The sequence below is a fragment of the Rana temporaria genome, chromosome 2, assembly GCF_905171775.1.
Source record: "Rana temporaria chromosome 2, aRanTem1.1, whole genome shotgun sequence".
Lineage (NCBI taxonomy): Eukaryota > Metazoa > Chordata > Amphibia > Anura > Ranidae > Rana > Rana temporaria.
The window spans coordinates 211,564,164-211,589,652 of record NC_053490.1 but is presented as its reverse complement, the minus strand read 5'-3'; the positions used below and the strand labels follow the sequence as shown (position 1 = coordinate 211,589,652).

The 25,489-nt window shown below is 40.8% G+C and overlaps 1 protein-coding gene across 1 annotated transcript in view; it reads left to right on the top strand.

The window, feature by feature from the left end:
* The window catches only part of AFF3 (AF4/FMR2 family member 3), a 279,809-nt gene that overhangs the window by 231,671 nt on the left and 22,649 nt on the right, over window positions 1-25,489 (top strand). The window contains exons 8-13 of the mRNA XM_040336366.1: window positions 1,489-2,514; window positions 7,521-7,636; window positions 9,145-9,331; window positions 14,242-14,375; window positions 16,430-16,493; window positions 20,182-20,318. Coding sequence (XP_040192300.1) covers window positions 1,489-2,514; window positions 7,521-7,636; window positions 9,145-9,331; window positions 14,242-14,375; window positions 16,430-16,493; window positions 20,182-20,318 — 1,664 coding nt within the window. The remainder of the gene's footprint in view (window positions 1-1,488; window positions 2,515-7,520; window positions 7,637-9,144; window positions 9,332-14,241; window positions 14,376-16,429; window positions 16,494-20,181; window positions 20,319-25,489) is intronic.

The window sequence follows — 25,489 nt, the reverse complement described above, 5'->3', positions numbered from 1 at the left end:
ATTAATATCAGCTGGTTCAGTCTCAAATAATGTCCTATATAAAGGTGTCTCATTACCAAGGTGTCACACAAGAAAAATCTCATGATGGGATAAAGCAAAGAGCTCTCTCAAGACATTCGTTGGAAAACATACTGATGGCATTGGTTACAGAAGGATTTCTAAACTTCTCAATGTTCCAGTGAACACTGTTGGGGCCATAATCGGGAAGTTAAAAGAACATAATTTCACCATAAACTGGCCACGACCAGGTGCTCCTTACAAGATTTCTGACAGAGGAGTGAAAAGAATTATCAGAAGAGTTGTTCAAGAGCCAAGGACCACTTGTGGAGAGCTTCAGAATAACCTGGAATTAGCAGGTACAATTGTTTCAGAGAAAACAATAAGTAATGCACTCAACCGCCATGGCCTGTATGGACACTCACCACGCAAGACAAGAAAAAGCATGTTAAAACTCATTTAAAGTTTGATGCACAACATTAAGACAAGCCGGTGAAATACTGGGAGAATATAGTCTGGTCAAAATTTAACTCTTTTAATGCCATAATACGCCTCATGTTTGTAGGTTAAATGGCACTGCACATCACCCCAAAAACACCATACCAACAGTGAAGTGTGGAGGTGGGATCATCGTGGTGTGGGGCTGCTTTTCAGCATACGGTATGGGCACATTGCTTATCATTGAGGGAAGGATGAATAGAAAAATTTACCAAGACATTCTTGATAAAATTCTGCTGCCATCTACCAGGATGATGAAGTTGAAACGAGGGTGGACATTTCAGCAAGACAATGATTCCAAACTCAAAGCCAGGGAAACTCTCAATTGGTTTCAAAGAAAGCAAATAAAGCCACTAGAATAGACCAGCCAATAAACTGCCTTGAATCCAATAGAAAATCTATGGAAAGAACTAAAGATCAGAGTTCTTAGAAGAGGCCCATGGAACCTTCAAGACTGTGTGGAAGAATGGGCAAAAATCACACCTGGACAATGCATCGACCAGTTTCTCCATACAGGAGGCGTCCTCAAACTGTCACTACCAAGAAAGGATTTTGTACGAAGTATTAAATACATTTCCGTTAGCATGTCCAATACTTATTCCCTGTGTCATTCCATTTTATTACACATAACTTCATTTCTGAACTTGTTTCTTGTATTTATGGATTACATGGGTTGTTACCGACATGTAAAATATAAAAATATAAATTTTAAATTTCATGTCAATAGCACCTTTAGAAATATATTTACCTAGAAAAATTGTGACGTGTTCAATACTTTCCACCTACTGTATATTATTTGTTATCATTGGAAAACATGAGGAGGATATCCAAAGTTGCATGACAAGTCGCACAAAGGTAAATGGAGCCTTGAAAGGAATTAAAACTACATGCAGGTACTGATCTTATAGTTATGTGCCATCTACCTTTTTTAATGTACTTGATGACAAATTGTCTGTTGATTATAAGCATTGACTTAAATCTTTTGATTTGCAGCCCAAACAAGCAACTTCAAACAAATGGCAGCTGGATAAATGGTTGAATAAAGTAAATCCAAACAAAAGCACCATTCTGAACCAAGCACAGGGCCTAAATCTCAGCGGAGTCCACCCAAAAGAGCCAAGCCACACAGAAGTATCCAAAATTTGTCATACAAGTCCAAATCCTAAGGATGACCAGAGCCCCATCAGAGAGGATCGAAACTTGGGAGCAGTTTGTGCAGTTCATGGAAGCAGAAATGTAAAGTTGCAGTCATCTCCACATGTTGCGCGTTCTGCTACAATTGTCCTTGCTGTTCCTGCTGAAAGCACTTCTTGTAGGAGACCTGTATGCCGAAAACTAACAAGGAGGGCAGAGAGGACATCTAGTGATGATAAGCTGAACTGCCACAAGCTTGATGAGATTTCTGTAAGCCAAGGAATACCAGAGAATGAAATAACTGAACAGGCTAAAGATAGGTTAACTTGCAATAGCAAAGGATTTCATAGAAAAGAACCAAGATTGGGTTTCTTAGGCTGTGAACGCAGACGGACTCGAATTACTAGATCCGCCCCTAAATTCAAGGAGGCCACTGAGTTTTCCGTGCAACCTGAAGAACTTGGCACAGAAACAGAAGCAGATACATCACAGCTTTCCAAAACTTTCTCGGCTTCCCCATCAGAAAATAACCACAGGATCAAAGAGTGTGAGCGAAATAATAGTACCTGGGCTAATACGTACAGTTCACACAGCTGTGTTAATGCAAGGACTAGAAATGACATTGCACCAGAGTGCGAAGAACAGTTTTATACACTAGTTCCATTTGGGAGAAATGACAATGTGTGCTCATTGAAGGGTATTGAGGAAACCAAATCACTGTGGGTCAGGATTGATTTAAATTTTTTGGACAGAATTCCACAAAATATGTCCCAGGAAACCCATAATATCAATTCCAACATGGACAAGACACTCATAGCAGCTCAGAGTGAAAAGTTTTCTCCAGCAATAGATAACACTGCTTTTAAAATACGTCGGAAACGCAAGGTAGGAATACATGGTGATGCAAATTTTTGAAAAAAAATAGCTCTTTTCATTTAATCTGAATATTATAATAAAATTCTATTCACAGTCTTGTGTAGAAAAATATATACAGGTTAATGTGGAACAATGTTTCAGATGATAATGCAATTAAAGTTAAATTTCAGGCTCGCAGGTACAATGTATGGGAGATGTTTTACTTGCAAAAGCTTTTTTATTTATGTCTATCTAGTGCTGAGATATAAAAAGCCTTATCAGACAGCAGAGCCAGGTTGACAATTTGACTTTTCTCTACTGCAGTTCAACAATACAGACTAGTCTAGCATTTCTCAACTCTTTTCAGTTTTTCAGCACCGTTTAAAAATTATGCAATATTTCAAAGCTCCACCGTCTAAAATGGAAAGAATGCAATTGTTACTTATCAATGGGAAATCTGATCCTAACACAATGCTCATAACAGCCTTGATGAAATTACATTCATATCTGAAGCCCCCTTAACATCAGAGATCCATCCATCACATCAGAGATCCCTCCATTACTGCAGAGCCCCCTTCAAATCAGAGTCCGCCCTTCACATCAGAGCCCCAGTCTCATCAGAGTCCCCCCCTCACATTAATGTCACTTCTTTACGTTGGAGGCCCCCCGATACATCGGAGCCCCCTATACATCAGAGGCCCCCCTTCACATTAGAGCCTTCACATAACATCAATGTCCCCTCAGCACCGCAGAGGGGCCCCATAACATCAGAGTTCCTCCATCTTTGAACCCTCTAATCACATAGGCCCCCAACACAGAGCCCCCCAGTCACACAGGTTCCCCATCACAGAGCCCCTTAACCAAATATTCCCCCAATCACAGAGCCCCTTAATCACATAGATCCCTGTTCACATAAGAGTCCTTATTTTGGGCTCCAGCAGCGTGGTAGGGGGTGAAAGGTGGAGGAGGCCTGGAGGAAGCAGACTTCTATCTTCTCTAGAATGCTGGGTGCAGCCATGCATGCCGCCTGCCCTGGATCAGTTTCATGCATTGCCATGGTGCCAACCATCATCACCATAGAAATTAATGATGCTGTGTGTCCTAGAGTGAAAGTGTCATTAGTTGTTATTGTGCTTGCACCCGGCCGGCCAGCCTGCACCATAGAAAATCATGGTGCTGATCCAGGGCAGACTAGGTCCCTTACTTGCAGCACCCTAGAGGAACCCAGACAGCATGTCAGGGTGTTCTTGCAACTTGGTTCAGAAACACTACCTCTGATGGGACAGTTAAGTAAAAGCAGCACATTACAGTAATGAGTGATCCCATTGTTCACTTTGCCCCCTCCTCTTGTCAAAATACAGCTCATTTGCATTAGGATACATGTGACTGGCACCTAGTGCTGCAGAACTCTCCAAGACTTAGTGCTGCTAAGTAGGGATTACAGAAGCTGTTACTGCTGTTACAGGTACTTAGGCTGGCCATACATTATACAATTTTCTTGTACAATTTTCATTTAGGTTTACCAAAACCAAATAATATCAGGTAAAACCCAAACAATTTCAATTTGTATGCAGTCAGGCAGGCCCTTGCTTTACATAATTAAAGGTAAATCTAAAAAATTTTAGAAAATATGGCCGGATTTATACATGCATTAAAAAATGTATCCATTTCAATACCTCTTTTATATATATATATATATCTGCCTGGAGCCTTAAATGTAATTTGCAAAATAACAGCAATTTTGGAAATATGTATTCTTTGGTTATATTAAAAAGGTATTTGTATGTATTTAAAAAATCTGTATAAATCTTTGTTAATCCAGAGGAAGGTTCCTGTTGTGTTATATGCGGTGTGTGACGTCATATTTGAAGTCCTTGAACAGTTCCCCCTTCCCCTAAATCTAAAATAAGAGAAAAAGTTCTACTGCCGTGATTTAGCTGAAACCTCGGCTGCTCTGTTCCTGAAAAGTAAACTAACGTTTGGACAAACCTAGTTTGTCCCAAACCTTCAGGAAGCTGTCACATGATAGCAGGCCACTGGCTCAATCAGCTGCAGCTGGGGAATTGCCCCTACCTAAAAATTAAAGGAACACTTTTTAATCAAAGTATAGCATCAAGTCAGTTAAACTCCTGGAATATTGATCTGGTCAGTTAAATAGCAGAGGGGGTTGTTAATCAGTTTCAGCTGCTTTGGTGTTAATGAATTTAACAAAAGGTGCAACTAGATGGGCAACAATGAGACGACCTCCAAAACAGGAATGGTTTTACAGATGGAGGCCACTGACATTTTTTTCCCTACTCATCTTTTCTGGCTGTTTACTAGTTTTGCATTTGGCTAGGGTCAATGTCACTACTGGTAGCATGAGGCGATACTTGGACCCTATAAAGGTTGCACAGATAGTCCAACTCCTCCAGGATGGCACATCAATACGTGTCATTGCCAGAAGGTTTGCTGTGTCTCCTAGCACAGTTTCAAGAGCATGAAAGAGATTCCAGGAGACAGGCAGTTACTCTAGGAGAAGGGCAGGGCCATAGAAGGTCCTTAACCCATCAGCAGGAACAGTATCTGCTGCTTTGTGCAAGGAGGAACAGGATGAGCACTGCCAGAGCCCTACAAAATGACCTCCAGCAGGCCACTGGTGTGAATGTCTCTGACCAAACAATCAGAAACAGCCTTCATGCAAGTGGCCTGAGGGCCTGACATCTTTTAGGGGGAGCTGTACTCACTGCCCGCCACCATGGGGCTCGATTGACATTTGCCATTGAACACCAAAATTGGCAGGTCCGCCACTGGCGCCCTGTGCTTTTCACAGATAAGAGCAGGTTCACCCTGAGCATATGTGACAGATGTGAAAGGGTCTGTAGAAGCCGTGGAGAACGTTATACTGCCTCTAACATCGTTCAGCATGACCGGTTTGGTGGTGGGACAGTGCTGGTCTGGAGAAGCATATATATGGGGAGACGCACAGACCTCTACAGGTTAGACAATGGCACCCTGACTGCTATTAGGTATTGAGATGAAATCCTTGAACCCATTGTCAGACCCTACGCTGGTGCAGTGGGTCCTGGGTTCCTCCTGGTGCACGATAATGCTCGGCCTCATGTGGCAAGAGTATGCAGCCAGTTCCTGGAGGATGAAGGAATTGATACCATTGAATGGCCCACACATTTGCCTGACCTAAATCCAATAGAAATCCTTTAGGACATTTGGTTTGGGTCCATCTTCTGCTGTCAGGTTGCACTGCATTCTGTTCAGGAGCTCAGTCAGGCATGCATGCATGCAGGCATGCAGTCATGCCCATACAAACTACTGAGTACCATTCTGAGTTGCTGCAATGAAATTTCAGCAAAATGAACTAGCCTGCTGCATTATTTTTTTTTACTTTGTTTTTCGGGGTGTCTTTGAATTCAGCCCTCTGTAGGTTTATAATTTTCCTTTCCATCAAACAATGTGGCATCCTTTGGTTCCTAACTTATTACCCAGTCCATATTAGAATAGATTGCCAGCATGATATTTTTCCTCATTGAGAGCTGATGTGTTTTCAAAGTGTTCCTTTAAATTAAAATGTTATATATATATATATATATATATATATATATATATATATATATATATATATATATAGATACATACATACACACTATATTGCCAATAGTATTTGGACACCTGCCTTTACACGTACATGAACGTTATTGGCATCTCAGTCTTAGTCCGTAGGGTTCAATATTGAGTTGGCCCACCTTTTGTAGCTATAACAGCTTAAACTCTTCTGGGAAGGCTGCCCACAAGGTTTAGGAGTGTGTCTATGGGAATGTTTGACCATTCTTCCAGAAGTGTATTTCTGAGGTCAGGCACTGATGTGGACGAGAAGGCCTGGCTCGCAGTCTCCGCTCTAATTCATCCCAAAGGTCAGGAGGGTCGCAGGCCAGTAAAGTTTCTCCACCACAAACTTGCTCATCCATGTCTTTATGGACCTTGCTGTGTGCACTGTTCCAAATCATTTGGTGGAGGGGGAATTATGGTGTGGGGTTATTTTTCAGGGGTTGGGCTTGGACCCTTAGTTCCAGTAAAGGGAACTCTTAAGGCATCAGCATACCAAGATATTTTGGACAATTTCATGATCCCAACTTTGTGGGTACAGTTTGGGGATGGCCTCTTCCTGTTCCAAAATAACTGCACACCAGTGCATAAAGCAGGATCCATAAAGACATGGATGAGCGAGTTTGGGGTGGAGGAACTTGACTGGCCTGCACAGAGTCCTGATCACAACCTGATAGAATACCTATGGGATGAATTAGAGGGAAGACTGCGAGCCAGGCCTTCTCTTCCCCATCAGTGCCTTATCTCACAAATGCGCTTTTCCTGAAAAATGGTCAAACATTCCCATAGACACACTCCTAAACCTTGTGGACAGCCTTCCCAGATAGGTTGAAGCTGTTATAGCTGCAAAGGGTGGGCCAACTCAATATTGAACTCTACAGACTAAAGCCTTGTACACACGATAGGTTAACCAGAGGACAACGGTCTGAAGGACTGTTGTCCTAGGTTAACCGATGAAGCTGACTGATGGTCCGTCACGCCTACACACCATAGGTTAAATAACCGATCGTGTCAGAATGCGGTGGCGTAAAACACAACGACGTGCTGAAAAAAACGAAGTTCAATGCTTCCAAGCATGCGTCGACTTGATTCTGAGCATGCGTGGATTTTAAACCAATGGTTGTGCCTACTAACGATCGGTTTTGACCTATCGGTTACCAATCCATAGGTTAATTTTAAAGCAAGTTGTCTTTTTTTTAACCTATGGTTAAACAACCTATGGGGCCCACACAGACCGTTGTCCTCTGGTTAACCTATCGTGTGTACGAGGCCTTAGACTGGGATGCCATTAAAGTTCATGCGTGTGAAGGCAGGTGTCCCAATACTTATGGTAATATAGTATATATTGAACAAAAACTATAAAAGGGTTTTTTAGAAAAAATACTGAAGCATTTGTGCAGCCTTGCATTAATTAAACAGATGTCTATGTTGTATAGTTTGAATGTGAACAGTCTCGGGATACAAAGAGGAACCACATGGAAAACAGAGAAAGATTACCCTTCCCTCTAGGCAGCTACGATGTGACCAACAGAGACAGCACAAATATCAGCAGGTATGGTGCTTCCCACCTTGGTGGGATACATTGTATACAGTATAAAAGTTTACTGTAGCTTACATTTATTTCTTATTGTTCATTAATTGCCAAAAAGTAATTGTAAACATATGACAGTGTTTTAAGTTAAACAGGCGATATCAGTCACTGCCCCTTAATGTAAACCTATCAGTAAATGTTTACATTTTTGACTTGTCACATTATATAGCAACAGTATACTTTTTCAAAAAACAAATGATGTTTTATCAATAGAAAGGAGACTTTGGAGTTTTATCCATGTGCCTTTGTCTATGCTTAGATGATGCTACAGGCAGGAGGAAACATTTCTTCAGTCTCCTCATTAGTAAATGAGACTTTGAAGCAAGTCACATGGTGAAAGCAGGGCTGATCTGGTCAGAAATTTGTAGACAGCCAAAAACGGCACATGTTACAGGATTCACCAGACTGTACCATCTCTCTGAGGCCTCGTACACACGACCGAGAAACTCGATGGGCGAAACACATCGTTTTGCTCGTCGAGTTCCTTGTGAAGCCGTCGAGAAACTCGACAAGCCAATTTTCTCCATTCCCGTCAAGGAAATAGAGAACATGCTTTCTTTTTGGCTCGTCGAGTTTCTCGACAGTTTCCTCGACGAAAATGTACACACGACCGGTTTCCTTAGCAAAAAAATATCTCCCAGCAAGTTTCTTGCTGTTTTTTGCCGAGAAACTCAATCGTGTGTACGAGGCCTCAGCCAACATTTCCATTCATATAGTAAAATTCGGGCCCTTGATAAAGCTAAAGCAAAGAGGGCTCCATCTTTCTGGAGACAAAGTGGATAAAGGAATTCTTAAGGGGAGTAATAAATAATGTTATTTACATTACATAAAACTTCTTTGGGAGCATTGTATATTGAGAATTTTATATTGTTGTAATATGTCAGTATTTAATCACATTAGCACTTTGTATAGATCTTTATATTTTTGATGTTAAGCACCGCATTGTGGACTGTGATGGGTTCTCTGTTTATATGTATTTTTTGAGAGGGATTAATGCAGCAGCACACTTATTATTTATTATGTCACATTTATTTATGACTTATGCCTTGTACACACGATTGGATTTTCCGTCGGGATAAACTCAGTTTAAGCTGTCTTGCATACACACTGTCGCACCAAATTCCAACCGTTAAGAAGGCGGTGACGTACAACACTACGACGAGCCGAGAAAAATTAAGTTCAATGCTTCTGAGCATGCGTCGACTTGATTTTGAGCATGCATGTTTTTTTCTGTTGGAGTTCCCTACAGACAAACGGAATTTCCAATAGAAATTTTTTCCATCTGAAAAAAAGAGAACACGTTCTCTTTCTAAATTCCGACGAAAAAAAAAGTCAAATGGGGCACACACACGGTCAGAATATCCGATGAAAGAATTCCATCTGACTTTTTCCATCAGAAATTCCGATCAGGTGTACAAGGCATAATCAAATCAGACGAAAATTCGTTGACTTGTGTTTTTTTTTTTCAGTTTTGCCACGTCTCACCAAATAAGAAGTGAGAATAGCCTGTTACCTTTACCTTGCCTTTCTGATGAACCATCTAAAACTTCAAATGGTGGATTCTCTTCTGCGACAAAAACTGATGGGGATAACCTAAACTCTTACATTTCTTGCATTCAGCACCACAGACCAGAGAGCCAGTCGCATATTGAGCAGGTAGGTTTGTTTGTAGGAGCCATGTAAGCTTTGGGACACATGTCTATTTATGTCTAGTTTAATTCAGGTTATGAATTTATAAGTCATAGACTGTAGCTAGTAATTAGTGAACATCTTATCAAAGGCAGCCACCACAACTGTACCAGTTATATTATAACTAAAGGAGAACATCAGCCAAGCACACTCATGTAAAACCTATAAGCTAGAAGGTGAAATTTAACAGTATTGTGCTGCCATATAAGTATAATGCACATGTTTAAATGTTGTCTAAACCAAATATTCCAAGATTATTCAAATGCCACAAAACATGTATAATCGTGCAGTGTGAGTGCAAGAATGTAGTGCATAAGATATGAAAAAAAGTGTTAATCCCATAAAGATTGAGTCCAAAAAACAAAAGTCCATTAGATGGTGATCCACACAGTGCCAGGTGGCTCTTATTATAACGTCAGTGAATTGACACCCAGTGCCCCCCTTGCAGTTCAGACGCACTATAGCTTCTTTCCAGAATCTCAGCCCTAACAAGGTCATTAATCGCCTTGGTGAACTTCACCTCTCACTTTAGCTTTGGGCTAACTTTCCCTTCTCCAATCGTCCTTTAGGCTGGGTTCACACTGCCTCGCGGAGCGGCTCACAGCAGGGGGTCCGGTGTGTCCCCGTTCACCATTTCAGGTCCGATTTCAGTCAGAATTTTTGTCTGACTTCGGACTTGAAACAGACCAGAAGACACACAGGACTCCTGTGCAATTCACACCGGAGCCGCTCTGGAGATATGTGAACCAGCTCCATACAGAGTTGGTCACAATCTCCTGACATGCAAATTGGATGCAGTGAAACCACATCCAATTCGCAAAAGTGTGAACCCAGCCTTAAGATAGCAATGCTGGGAGGCACCTCACAGACTCATCCAGGACAGTGTCAGACCAGATGATTCCACATAACAATGAGAAAAGAAGCTCATTGTGCAACATCCAGTAAAATCAAAGAGGGTTTATTTAAAATCTACTTACAGCAGCGGGGATAAAAAAAAGTATTTGAAATAAACACAATCCGTCCTACAACCTCCATGGGCATGCTGACGTCACTGCTTTTTCCTGTGCCTTGCTTGATGTATGTGTAGCACTACCCCCGAAGGAGCTACTGGTTTGTTTTGGGTGGCATGTTACCTCATGTGTCTCCGCTGTCTAGGGGTATTTGATGAAAGTAAATGGAATGTCCACACAGCAGGTGTCTTTTCTGTACTTTTTATTACCCAGCCGGGTAAAAACAGTAGAACTTGGTGAAGAATGAAGAGATAGTGGAAATGAGGAATAACAGATTCAGGTATAAATAATAGGGAAACAGTCCTGCTTCCAACGACAACTTCTTTTTCTCGCCACTCCAGCTGGAATGGGTATAGCGCACCTGGACAGGCCTCTCTCACAAGCCCGGCAGCCAGAATGTCACTCGGAACTTGGGGATAAGTCTCTGCCACAGACCCTCCCTATGGTTGCAACAATGGCGAAAATCGTCCTTAGCAGATTCGACACCTGGATCTCCTTCAGGTAGTTTAAACAGGTTACCGACTGATAGGCAACCAACGTCCAGCCTCTCAGCACCCGGTTACCTTGATCCCCGGTGGATGGTCAGAACCCTCTTAGAACACTAGCCTCTCTTGGTAATCCTCAGGCAGACTCTCCACCGAACAGCCTCCTCTAGCAGGACTAACGCTTGGGACCTCCTCAGATTGGGGACCCAGTCGATCACTGGGCCCCAGCCACAGCTCAAATGTTCCAGGCCAACGTGGTCCCAGAACATGGAACACAGCGTAGCATGCACACCCCGGCCCAGAAGGCCATTTTGCTGGGGTGCCATGGTATGGCTACCCTTAAGGTGGGCGCCACATGTGAAGAAGACCCAGGAAAATGGCGTCTGTCTCATAAATACCCTCTCCCAGCATTCCCAGCGAGGAAACCCTCCTCCTGATAGGCTGCTGGGAAAAAGCATCCAAATCTCTGACGCCACTGCTGCCACCTGCTGACCTGTGGTGTGATCAGCACCCCAGAAACAGCATGAACCCACAGTACAGCCAAAGCTGAGACAGAGGCTTAAAAATTTTAAATGATTAACCTGGTCAGAGTTACTTAACGCTCTGACCCCCTCTAAATTTACATTAGCACCAGTTCTGGAAAGTAACCAGGCGCTACATACGTTTCATCTTAACAGACTTTTTCCAAGAAGCTTCACTTTAATAACCATTAATTATTAATCATCGTTTGTAATAATTTTTAGTAATTTATCACTAAGCGCCGGTATTTTTACTTTTAATTTATAAACTAGAAAGGGCTAGCCCAATAGTGGCATCCAATATTAAAAAGGAAGGAAATTGCACATTTTAATTAGTTAAAGAAAATGTAACACACATTCACAGTATTTTGTCCAATATTGATGAGCTCTCTTTCTCATGCTTTTTATATGGTTATGCTTGCATTTTTATTAATATTTGTTGGATTTTAGCAGCATGTATTGTGTACATAAGGCAAAATATTTACATACAAAAACAATGAGTACTTGTCATTACTTTTACAGATACAGTATATGAAACAGACCTGGCTTTATTCCAGAGTGTCCTTATATATCAGAACAAATGAGCCTCAGATACTCGTTACTTATATCAGGTTGTAACGTATTGTAATCCTAGTGTGAATGCAGAGGGAAACCCATTTTAGATTCATATGGACTATCTAAGCTTGGCACAATGTTTTTGCTAAAATTACTAACCTAAAGGTACTTCCCAGTTAACATGAATACAAAAAAATTGAAGTCCTGAGCCTTTATGCCTAGGGTTTCAATTTTTCATCCAGCCATGACTGTATTTTATCAGTCTACTCCAGTCCCTTCGGTTAGTAATCTGTTGACCAGGAAACCCCTTTCACTTACCCTTCTCTTACACAGGATAGATATTCCCAAACACAAATTGCAGGTTCCTGGTTGTCTCACAGATGAAGAAAAGGAATTAAACATATAATTGTCGGTTAATGCCTTGTACAATCGAGCGGAATTTCCGACGGAATTAGATAGAGAACATGTTCTCAATTTTTCAGATGACATTTTTTTTCCGTCGGATGCAATTCCGATGGACTAAAAACCACGTGTGCTCAGAATTAAGTCGATGCATGCTTGGAAGCATTGAGCTTAATTTTTCTCGGCTCGTCGTAGTGTTGTACGTCACAGCGTTCTTGACGGTCGTAATTTTTGTGACCGTGTGTATGCAAGACAGCTTGAGTTTATGCTGATGGGAAAACCAGTCATGTGTACAGGCCATCAATGGAGCTGCTTCATCACAGCCACTTATGTGTTAGGTGCAGCATTGTGAGGCAGGCAATAATAATGTATTGTAAAAAATTTCAGCCAATATAACAGGCATGGTGGGGAGCACACCTGGCCGGAGCCACTTAAAACTAAGACAGCGGTGAACCCATGAGATGCATAACAGCAGATGCCAACAGCATCTGCCATGAGGAGTGAAATTCTGCCTGGCCGGTCCATACTCAAAAGAGGAGGCTTCCTAGAAGGTAGATGTAGTCTCTGCATTGTCCCTACTCCTCTGGATCCTTTCCCTATTTCTAACACTGTCCTTAACAGATGGGGTTCCTTTCCCTACGCTAACAACTCGCAAAAAGCGCGCCGAGCCCAGGTCTGTGCCTGACCCAAGATGGCCACCAGAGTTACATGGGGCACTAGCATCCAATGTGATAGCTGCCTCCCTGTGATCGAGGAAATCATAGAGGAACTCAGTTTCTCGAAACCTCCCCACCTGCATTGCCGCTTCAGTCACGCACCACCTGCAATGGAGAATATAGACTGCACCTGCCTACACGCCTGTCAGATTCAATCCTTCTTGGAAGTTTAGTCAAGTTCAAAAAAAGGACATTACACAGCACTTATTCAGGAAGCAAAACCATTCACCCCATATGTGACAAGCACTCAAAAATCAGAATGCAGTGGATTACACAAATGCCTGAGTGCAGTGCTACAAGTAGGCTTTCTGACAATCGTTTTCAACACTGGTTACCTAACACTAGTATTTTAAAGCCAAGAACAAGTGAAAATCCTAATGTTCCCCCTTACTACCTTGAACTTTAAATCATACTAGCAACACTAAAACCCACCCCTAAATCCTTTAAACTTCAGCTGACCCCTAAAAAAAGCTTTTAAAAGGTTACTATAACTGGGGTCAAGTTTTTAAACATTGATTACCAGAGCATTATGGAATAGATAGACAGCACAATAGATGATCTGAAGCTTCAGTTTGTGTGGCTGAAACTTCGGCCTAAGCCATCCAATAAGTGATAAATCACTGTGATACGTCACTCACATGTCTGTGTAAATTCGAGCTATAAACAGACATTACAATAAAGAAGCAAAATTGGAGGCTAATCGTGAAAATTAGCTTAATGCTCAATCAGTTGTTTTAAATAAAAAAATGCAAAATATTAATTACCTGCCAAAATATATATATTTTTCAACAATAATAAAGTAACAATTTTCCAAATCACTGCACTTTGCCTTCAACACATAGCTGCCCCTTAATACTTCACTTAAACCTAGTAGTTAACCTCTTGTTTACACTTAGCCCACTCTTTGTATTAGCTCCAAATATTTAACAACTTCTCCACAGGATTCTCAGAACTATGACTATAACTATAACCTTAACAGTCAGATAAATCCCTACAGTTTTGCGTTGTTACAAGCATAGTCTAATCTCTTAACTTAAACTAACACCTCTACCAGAGCATTTAACTATTTGCCCTGTACTCTCGGGGTAGCATCAGCTCTTTACTGCTTGATTTCACTTGTTATTTAGAATTGCACTTTAAGTAAGTTGTGTGTACTAAATAACAGTCTAGTATTTATACCTTTATTTTTAGAGGTCACTTCCTGTTCCCTCAGAGAGCAACATCACTGTAAGCTACAGAGAAGACCCTCAGTCAGAAATGTGGTCGTCTGGTTTACATGGACACAAAGATATAAGGAAAACTAAACAGTCTGTGGACAACACAAGGTGGGTATAACCATTACAATTTTATTTGATTTTTATCTATAGTTAATTCCATCCGCTATTTGAATCTTCTACATAATTGCTTGAGGCTCACTATAAATTATGGAAACAGAGAACAGAATTTGCATAATAGTGGTATAGTTTGATCCGTTTATTCATTACTGAACAGAAGGAAATACATTAACCAATTTTCTTTCCTTCAACCATGGGTTGAAAAGATACATTTTAAATCTAACCAGTGTTGTAATTGAATTTTTTTGGTTATAAAAATACGACAAAAAAGAAGGTTACATTGTGTTTTTTTGGATATTTGGCTTTATTTAGCCTTTCTTTGACACCATCTATAAGCTAAATCAGTTTATCACTCCTCTGTGGCCCTGTGCAAATGCCGCTGTTGTCTTTTTGGCAAAATTGTTCAGTTTCTGAAGCTGGTTATCCACATAAACCCTTCACATGACAAATTATAAATGAATACAATTATCTAAAAGGGAAATGTGTGCATTAAAATAAGATAGAAAATATTTTATTTGTTCTCAGATTATAGAGCAACAAATAAGAAATAATATGTAAAAAATGTTTATAGTTATTTTATTAACCTAGCTAAAAAAAATTATCGCAAATAATTTTTTTACAAACAAAAACATGGATTTGGTTATTTTTGTTGATTGCCATGATAGCTTACTGTTTGTATTTCTGAGTTCTAATTTGCTATTTCATCCCCTCTGCATACAGCAGAGGCTAAAGCCTCGTACACACGATAGGTTAACCAGAGGACACCGGTCTGAAGGACCATTGTCCTAGGTTAACCGATGAAGCTGACTGATGGTCCGTCACGCCTACACACCACAGGTTAAATAACCGATCACGTCAGAACGCGGTGACGTAAAACACAACGACATACTGAAAAAAACGAAGTTCAATGCTTCCAAACATGCGTCGACTTAATTGATTTTTAACCGATGGTTGTGGCTACTAACGATCGTTTTGACCTATCGGTTACCAATCCGTAGGTTAATTTTAAAGCAAGTTGGCTTTTTTTTAACCTATGGTTAAATAACCTATGGGGCCACACACAATCGGTTTTGACAGATGAAAACAGTCCTTCAGACCGTTGTCCTCTGGTTAACCTATCATGTGTACGAGGCCTAAAGCCCCATACACACTATCAGTTTTCCTGCTGGTTTTCTCTTCAGGTTTACCAAAACCATGTAGTACAAGGACCTGCCTGATTGCATTCAAATTGAAACGCTTAAGGTTTGACCTCATATTAGATGGTTTTGGTAAACCTGAAGAGAAAACCATCAGGAAAACTGATAGTGTGTATGGGGCTTAAGAGGCAAGTGGAAAGATAGCGGAGGCAACACATGGGATGTTCAGCTTCAAGGTTTATTTTACTCTCTAGCATCTACATCTGACTTTTAAATGTGTATTTCTGTATGCAAACACTTTATTCTGACTGCCCTGGAACACAAACCAAGCTCGAAATCAGAGATCATTTCCTAACACAGGCCAGCAGAAAAATATCCTTGTCTGAGCACTCAATTTGTCGTCATCGTAACGTAAAGGCAGTGCAATATCTTCTAAAGGAAATACGTTCTAAAAGTGAATTGTGGAAACTGCCTTATTCAGGAGTTTTAAAGTTCAAACAAGAAAGTGAAGAACCCATTGACTTGCTACAGGTGTTGACCAGCAGAGCCCCATCAGATCAGAACACATATTAGCTGCTTGGCCCCAGCTCAGATGCCGTTTTCTCCCAATAGAGTTACATGCTGAGATTAGTTGCACTGAAAATGCCTGACAATTCTCAGTGCTTGATCATAGGGCTGCATTTATAGAGGTTTGCTTTTACTGGAAAACCCTTTAGTTTTATTAATAGCCTGAAAGTCACTAATTTGTTTTTTTGTACGTGTATACTAACAAACGATAGATAGATAGATAGATAGATAGATAGATAGATAGATAGATAGATAGATAGATAGATAGATAGATAGTTTGCAGCATATGTACTGAGATATACAGATTTTTTTGACAAAAATCATTTTATTCTCTTTCTGAAGACCTCGCAATGCTGATTACTTTATGCAGGAAGCTAAACGGATGAAGCATAAAGCAGATGCTATGGTAAGAACAATATCTTCTCTAGATATTATGTATGTTGAATTAATTTTGTACTTGCATTTTATGTGCATGAACTTAAAATCCGCACAACTGCTAAACATAATTATAAAATCAATTATAACTAGCGTGGTTAATTAAAGTAATGCCAGTATTGTTATGTGTTTTTGCTAAACAATATCCCAAAAATAAGTAATTTAGTAATCTCAAGATAAGAGGTTTGTTAAAAGATGGATTTATAATGAATAGTATACAGTTTGTGGTGACAGTCCTCCCTCCTTTCACATTGCAAGATTTCGTGATGCTGCTTTTTTTTTCTTTTAGTGAAGTGAGTATTGAGTAAGGTTATACAACAGGTGATTTTAGTTTATTCATTCATTTAATGCCAATTATGTAAACATATTCCACAACTCTTTACAGACATCACACACTGAACAGTGTACATAATTCCATTCCGCAAAGGAAATTATAATCTAATGTCTACAGATGGAATACAGACACACAGTTGCCGAGGGTCATTTTGGATGGAAACCAATCAACCAGCCAGAACATGTTAAGCTGTAGGAGGAACCTTGAGCTCCTGGAATACTAAATATCGTAGCAAATTATCAAACTCCTCGAACTCCTTGCATATAGTCTCTCTGGTGGGAAATAAACCTAGGACTACATTACATAAAATATTACGTTTCACATACAAGGCATAAACAAAACATCAGATTAGGCTATTAATATGTAACATGCCCAGAGTTATTTATACATTAGGTCATTCCTATGAATGATCAATATATACCACTAACAATATAACTTGTAAAGTACTTGGCGTTACATATTGTATCTTATGGGGACTATTGGTTCCTTCCTGTCACTAGCCATGTGACCAGTAGTCAGTAATTTCTTTCAATGGCACTTGGGGCACTACATCTACTCTACCTAAAGAGAGATCCTTCCCTTTACAGAGACTACCAGGTAAGGAACCCAATGCCCTGTTTTTACACCAGCAGTTACACATTTTTGCTTTCCTGTTAACACTTATTTAAATCATATATTACGCATTTCAAATTTACAGTTACATAAGAAATTTAGGTCAGCTTGTGGAATAAAATAACAAATTACCTTGAATAGTAGGAGACATCAAAAGCCTTTATGTTGGCACTAATCCTTTGTAGAGTTCCCAGGAATACTAGGACCCAGCTGAACTGTAATGCATAGCTTGCATGGTTGGTGCTGCAGATTACAAAAGAATGTTTTTTATTATTTTATCTAGCGGTTATATATGCAAATATACACAATATATATATGCTCCAGCTGGCGATACTACTAGGAGGCACAGGTGATATCACCATACCCCACCACTGGTGCACAAAACCCCCAGTATTGCATTCTTGGGTTGCAGGGCATTCTCATGGGATTTTGTGCACCTTGCTAGGAAGCACCTGGGGCCTAAAGTAAGTTTTTTTTATGTTTTTTTATTTATTTTTTTACAAATTTACATTTTTCACAGGGATGTTTAGGCAACATATATTTGGTGGGTGGGAACTGTGAGTAAAGCAGACATGCTATTGTATCATAAGCAAAATATTGCATTCAATACACACAGATATACCCTCTATAGGTAATTTTATCTTTCTCAAAATCAAAGCCATATATGTTTTTGTCATGCTAAAAATGTTAGGTTACTACATAATATAATGTACCGCTCTACTTTTCGTAGCAACATATTGTTGTCATGGCAAAAATATATGGGCCACTGACCTCTTTCTGAATGAGCTAGTTGTCTGCCTGTCATGCTGATCATTAAACAAATATGCAGAAGTCCTGACCTCATGGATGCATACTTGTTCTGGTTAAGTGATTCCAAAAGTTTTGATGTGAAGGCAGAGGATCAGCTTAACAAATATGTAAGTCAAATTTCCGCATTGGAGTTCAGCAAAGGCACAGTGCATTGCCCTATTGAAATTTTTCCCATCAGTGTAGGCATCCTGGCACATAAAAACTGTGCCTGTTTTCTCATAGCATTCCTCTGCGGTGTTAGCTGTTCCTCTTTACCATTCAATAGCTCCTAAATAGATTTGATTCAAATGTTTATTTCAGACTCCTAGGTACCACGTGAAAGATTGAATCACAAAACAGGACTATGCTGCCATCTAGAGCTTAACTGATTAAATTATCAGAAGAGAATTGGTGCTGTACAGTTGTAAATGTTCTGGTCATGTACTTATTATTTTCTACTAAATGCAACTTCTAATATTTTTCTATAATAAAATAACTATGCATTTTTCACATAATTTTTTTCTAAGCCTCCATTGTTTGAGTACTTTTCTTGAGTCTAGATCTCAAATCTTACATAAAAACCCCCACTGTAGCTGTCTTTTTGGCTGCTTGGATCATAGTCTAGCTCCATGAGAATGCAGCCCAGCCTTACTGTCCATAAGAATGCAGCCCAGCCTTACTGTCCATGAGAATGCAGCCCAGCCTTACTGTACATGAAAGCAGCCCAGCCTTACTGTCCATGAATGCAGCCCAGCCTTACTGTCCATGCATGCAGCCCAGCCTTACTGACCATGCATGCAGCCCAGCCTTAATGTCCATGCATGCAGCCCAGCCCAGTCCAGCCTTACTGTCCATGCATGCAGCCTTACTGAGCCCATCAATACATACTTGCCTGGATCACATATACATCGGATATCTCCTGCGCTGTGTGTGAGAGCTGGGTCTGTGTTCAGCTGCCTGTAGGAAGGTCCAATCAGTTTTCCATGATCCATCTACTATCACATGAGCAGGTCTAGAGGGGCGGGACCTTCCTACAGGCAGCACAGCCGAACACAGACCACAGTGTGGGAGATGCCCGATGTATGACACATAGGAGAGAGAGAGGGAGTGCTGCATTCAGCTGCAGCTCAAAGCAGCCCCAGGACAGGCAGCCTACCGGGAATTATCCCGCTATACCGGTGGGCCAGTCCAGGCCTGATTGCAAGTAGGAGTGGAAGTGATGTAAGAAGGCCTACGGCAGACAAATAAATCTGTGAGAGTAGAAGCCAAGGTTGGTACATCAGATATAAATCCAAGAGGAACAGCAGGCTGCAAGGGAAGCCATAGGTGGGAGTTCGGGGGAAACAAAAGCGTTGCTCGGCCACTGGAAGCTGGGACTAGGTTATTTTAAATGATACAGTCCCTTTAAGAGAAGCACACCTTTGGAGGGGGGGTGCATGGTGGTAAAGGAATGAGGTACAATGACACCACTTTTTTTCAAGACTCATTGCTAGATTCACACAAAGCATGCCACATTTGTGCATGGCAACCAATCAGCTTCAGCCCTTATTTTTTAAAGCTTAACTAAAAAATCTGAAATTCCCCCCATTAAGTTCTCTCTCCAAACAAAAGATAGTCCTAAGAAGTTTAGAACTGATCGGACATGTCCATTGTACAGATCCACACCAATCGTGTCACCCAACTTTTTGTTTTTCAAATCTGAGCTGGTTGTATTAAATGCATGATTACTGGTAGTATCTCAGTTTGGAAAGGAGGTTGTGGAACAAAACCATGTAATGATTTTCTGTTTGATTTAGTAAAATAAATAATTTATCATCATTTAGAATGTTTAGAACATTGTAAAATGAATAGTAATGCTGTACTATACAAAAAAAATATATAATTAAATTACATTTTCTGTGATTATGTTTCAAATTTTTGCAAGATGGACAAATTTGACAAAGTTCTGAACTACGCAGAAGCAGCTCTTTCTTTCATTGAGTGTGGGAATGCAATGGAACATGGACCGATAGAAGCTAAATCTCCATACACAATGTATTCAGAGACTGTGGAGTTGATAAGGTAAGTTTCAAAAACATGTTTGATTTGAGTATGTGTATGTTTGTAAATAAGGTACAGTATGAATATATATATATATATATATATATATATATATATATATATATATATATATATATATATTGTGAGGGGTTAGCTCGGTAGCGGGGTGTGTGACCCCTTGGATGGGTTCACCACACACTGAACTTATACAGACTGGCAATCAAAAACGGTTGAAAACAAAGTTTCTGGTTTATTTTCCTTCTTGCTGGAAAACAATTTCAAGTATCCAAACAGCATAAACAAAATCAAAACATAAAATAAACTCTAGCCACTCTGGGCGTCTACCTTCCACACAGGAACCTATCTATGAAGTCTAACACAGCCTACCGCTGGATAGACAGTGCCGCTCCTACAGCACAAACAATAGTCTTTGGACTTTTTATCACACAGAAAAGTCAATGGTCTCCTCACCTCTCAGGAGACTGTCTGTCACTGCTTCTCCTGTTCACACAGCCTTAGGAGTGATGCAGCCATCAAGTGGTAAGCCTCTGGACTTCTTATAGAGGCTTAATGGCCTCATTCTGAACAGCTGGAGTCTTCCAACTCCCTTTAGACCTTGTCTGGCTATTTCTGGCAGCCGACGCCTAATAATGATTGGTGTATTGTCTAACCAGGCAGAAACATATGTCCCAGCAGTGACAACACCCATAGATTTAACTGACTTCCTGTCACATACCCCCCCCCTCTTGTTTCAACCCTAGGGTTGGGACACAGGTTACCAAGCAGGCATGCACTCGGGACAACCCATCTGCCTTCCCCACTTTAGCACCGGGGCGATGCGTTACCAGTTCAAGCTTTTTCATTTTCTTCTGAAGCTCATCTACCATGCTCTGTTTACTGTCCAGAAGGGACTTGCTCTGTACGCTGCTCATCAAATGTTTCACCCTTTTTCTCAGTTTTTCATTTTCCTTGTTTAATTCATCTTTTCCCTTCTGTTGCTTTTTAATGGTTCTCTGCTTTGTTCGCAACTCTTGGTTTAGGTTTTCCAGGTCTTCTGTGAGGTTATTCTCTCTAGCCTTGCTAGTTTTTAGGGCCTCTTTAAGCTTTAGTTGTAGCTCATTTAAATCTTCAATCCGTGCCTTTAAATCTTTAGTCTGTGCCCTCCACTTTAATGGGGCGTGATCCGTCACCAGTTCAAACAGTCTACCCACGAGGTAGTACCGGAGAGAATCCAAAGCCCATTTCACCCAGGGGATTTGTATTTGTGTCATTATCTCTTGTTTTATTGAATTGATCACCAACAGCAAATTATCATATTCAGTATTCAGGCCGCACAGCTTCACGTTATTGGCTTCATACTGGGCTTTCTTTTTTTGACGGCCAGCTATGGAAGCCAGCTTGTTTTTCTCCTTACGAGATGGCGGCCTGGCAGTGACAGGAAGCTCCATAACGGGTGTTAGGTCACTGATTACTTTATTCAGTTTACGCAGTTCACCACCAATCTGCAGAAGTTTTCTTGGATTTGTAGTCAGGTCTTCCACACCTGTCCTGCGAGATTTGTTCACAGTGTACTTGCCGTGATGCCGACCATTCTTCTGGTACATATTTCTGGGAAGCGTGTCTCTGTCCCATTCAGACCGTCTCAGTATCCCTTTATGCTGAGAAGGCATTAATTGCTCGCTATATTCCCAGAAATACCTTCGCTTTCCTCTTTTCCTCGATGACACGGCAGTTATTCCTTTCAAATCTTCAACAGAATCATTTTCATAATCTGGCTCTGAAAAGGCATCACTGATATCATGTTTGTCATCTTCATTGTCTTCTTCCACCTCTCTAGTAAACTCCACCTTCTTATGTTTGTGGTACCACACAGGATTCATGCTCTCCATGAAATATTTCACATCGCTGTAAAGCTTAATTCCGTCAGCTGTGCCTTTACCTTTCAGTGGGGAGGCAGACATTGCACTTTTTCTACGAATTTCCTGCATTAGATCTTCCATACCTTTTTTGGTAAGATCCATTTCAGTCGTGTCGTCTCCCCTGCTATCTTTTACCACAGCTTTGTAAAGTCCTTTATCTTCATTTGTAAACTTTTTCATTACAAGTGTCCCTGACCCAGTTTGATTATCAAATTGACCGTTAGATAGTGGTTTCTTGTCCACAGACCACTTGAGCGTGGTCTCTGTTTTGGTATTTTTAACTTTGCACATCATAATAACGTGGCAGTCTTCTGTGACCTTCTTTTGGGACTCATCATAAACTTTATCAAAATCTTCCCCAGTAAGGGTAACAATGAGCTGGTTTGATGCTCTTCCATCCACTACTTTTTCAGTATACGTTCCTTTATCTTCTTCACCAAAGTCTTCCTTAATTATTTCAATAAGTCCATTTTCCTTGTCAAATGTTATTTTTCGTTTCGGTGTATTTTGGATGACTTTGTCATTAAGAATCATCTCCAAAACTGCATCAGAGGACAGTTTTTCTACTTGTAACCAGAGGCGCACATCTCCATTCTCCAGTACATCCACACTCCAGCCTGAGATTTTCCGTATCAGTGGATGTCGTACATCCTGGCTTTTGCGCATCAGTTCCTCTAGTTCTTCCTTTGTTAGCATGTGACTAGCAGATACTCCATCTGTATTTGGCACTTCAACAGCATAGGTGCCTACATCTTCCTCAGAAGGGTTTGTTAGAATAAGTTTAGACTTATTTCCATCGGTAGAAATGTCTGTTCTCTCTGAGTCTGGAGCTCCCTTGTAGTCCTTGGACCAGAGGAACTGTGGATTGTCAACTGGCTCCGGGTTTTCAAATGAAAGGTAAATAAATCCTTCCTCGTCTACCCCAACCTCAATTTCATTCGTGCCTCTTTTTCCGGTTGGCTCATCATCCGAATCACTGGCAATGTGATTTTGAGCCTCTTCATTTTCAGAGTCACTAGCATTACGACTATTGCTACCATTTTCTACATCGCTGGATGTTTGCTCCCTAGGTTCATCATCTTCTGAATCATCAGAGTCACGCTCATCTTGAACTGAGTTTGCACCACCGTCATCTGAGTCATCCAGACAGTCAGATTGTCCACCGCAAACAGCACTGATTGGAACACAATTAAGATTTTTACACTGATACTCGTTACTTTTGTACATCTGCAGTTTGCAGTGAACTTCATCACTGCCATCATGGCAGTCCGTGCGACTATCACACCGCCAGACGGTCGGAATACATTGATCTTCACTAGCACAAGCCCACTGCTCATTTTCACAAGTGATCTTCTCCAATTTACAGTCCTTTTCATTACTTCCGTCTTTACAGTCTTTTGCACCATCACATTTCCATTCTATTAGCAAGCATTCACCAGATGGACATTTAAATTCCCCACTTTGACAGCGGACGTGTTTAGTGACTGTACAGTTTTGTTCATCTGAATGGTCACCACAATCACAGTCTCCACCGCAGTGCATAGTATAGGGAATACACTGTTCATTATTACACTGGAACTTGTTACTGCCACATTCCTTACGTTCACAGCCTTGTTCATCAGGCTCATCAATGCAGTCTGATTTACCATCACAGATCCAATTCTGAGGCACGCAGCAAGTCTTTGAAAGACACCAAACAAAAGGATCTGTTGGTCTCCAACAGTTTTTTTCATCAGATCCATCAGAACACTGTGGCACCCCATCACAGCGGTATTTCTTCTCAAAACATTTTGTACTACTTTCACACTGAAAAAAGTCTTCATTTGTCTTTTCCTGCTTTTTGGCTTCAGCACCACAAAAACAAGTATTTTCCTTGGCTGCATCTCGAACTTTAGGTACACAAGTGGCTCCACCCACTATGATCACGTGATCAATTTCCTCCATGTTCATTTCAGCACCACTCAAAGCCTTTTGCACAGGTATGGGGACTCTTTCAAATGGATCTTCACAGAGCTCCTCACTGTTTAGCTGAGCAAGAGTGGGGGTTTTACTGATAACTTTTTCATCCGGATAGGGACTTGAAAAGTCATCAAGACGAAGATAATCCAGCTCTTTTGTTCCCCATGTTTCCAAACTAGTTAGCTTTGTGTACTTGGTCAGATCCTCACAATATGTATCCCACCGCTCTGAGTGAGATGTTAAGGGTGGACTGTTTCCAAGGATACCAGTAAACAAATTAAATATTTCAAAGTCTTTGCACTCCTCCAACAACAGACAATTCTCTGCTGGGCTTTGTTGCTGTGTCATGATGGCCTCCATGCTCTCTTGGTGAGCCTGTCGTTGAGCTGCAAGGCTCCGCTCCAAATCTGCATTCATCTGCTGTTGATTTGCATTTGATAAAACCAGCTGTTTCAGTATCTCCTCCATTTTGGGTTCACTTTAGTTGCCCGCGGCACTCCACCATATGTGAGGGGTTAGCTCGGTAGCGGGGTGTGTGACCCCTTGGATGGGTTCACCACACACTGAACTTATACAGACTGGCAATCAAAAACGGTTGAAAACAAAGTTTCTGGTTTATTTTCCTTCTTGCTGGAAAACAATTTCAAGTATCCAAACAGCATAAACAAAATCAAAACATAAAATAAACTCTAGCCACTCTGGGCGTCTACCTTCCACACAGGAACCTATCTATGAAGTCTAACACAGCCTACCGCTGGATAGACAGTGCCGCTCCTACAGCACAAACAATAGTCTTTGGACTTTTTATCACACAGAAAAGTCAATGGTCTCCTCACCTCTCAGGAGACTGTCTGTCACTGCTTCTCCTGTTCACACAGCCTTAGGAGTGATGCAGCCATCAAGTGGTAAGCCTCTGGACTTCTTATAGAGGCTTAATGGCCTCATTCTGAACAGCTGGAGTCTTCCAACTCCCTTTAGACCTTGTCTGGCTATTTCTGGCAGCCGACGCCTAATAATGATTGGTGTATTGTCTAACCAGGCAGAAACATATGTCCCAGCAGTGACAACACCCATAGATTTAACTGACTTCCTGTCACAATATATATATATATATATATATATTACACCAAACGTTTTAGGCAATATTTTTTTTATCAAATAACAAAGTGGAAAGTAAACGAACAGAAGAGAAATCCAAATTAATATTTGGCGTGACCACCCTTTGCCTTCAAAACTGCACCAGTTCTTCTAGATACACTGCTTTTGAAGGAACTTGACAGGTAGGATGTTCCCAACATGTTGGAGAACTAACAG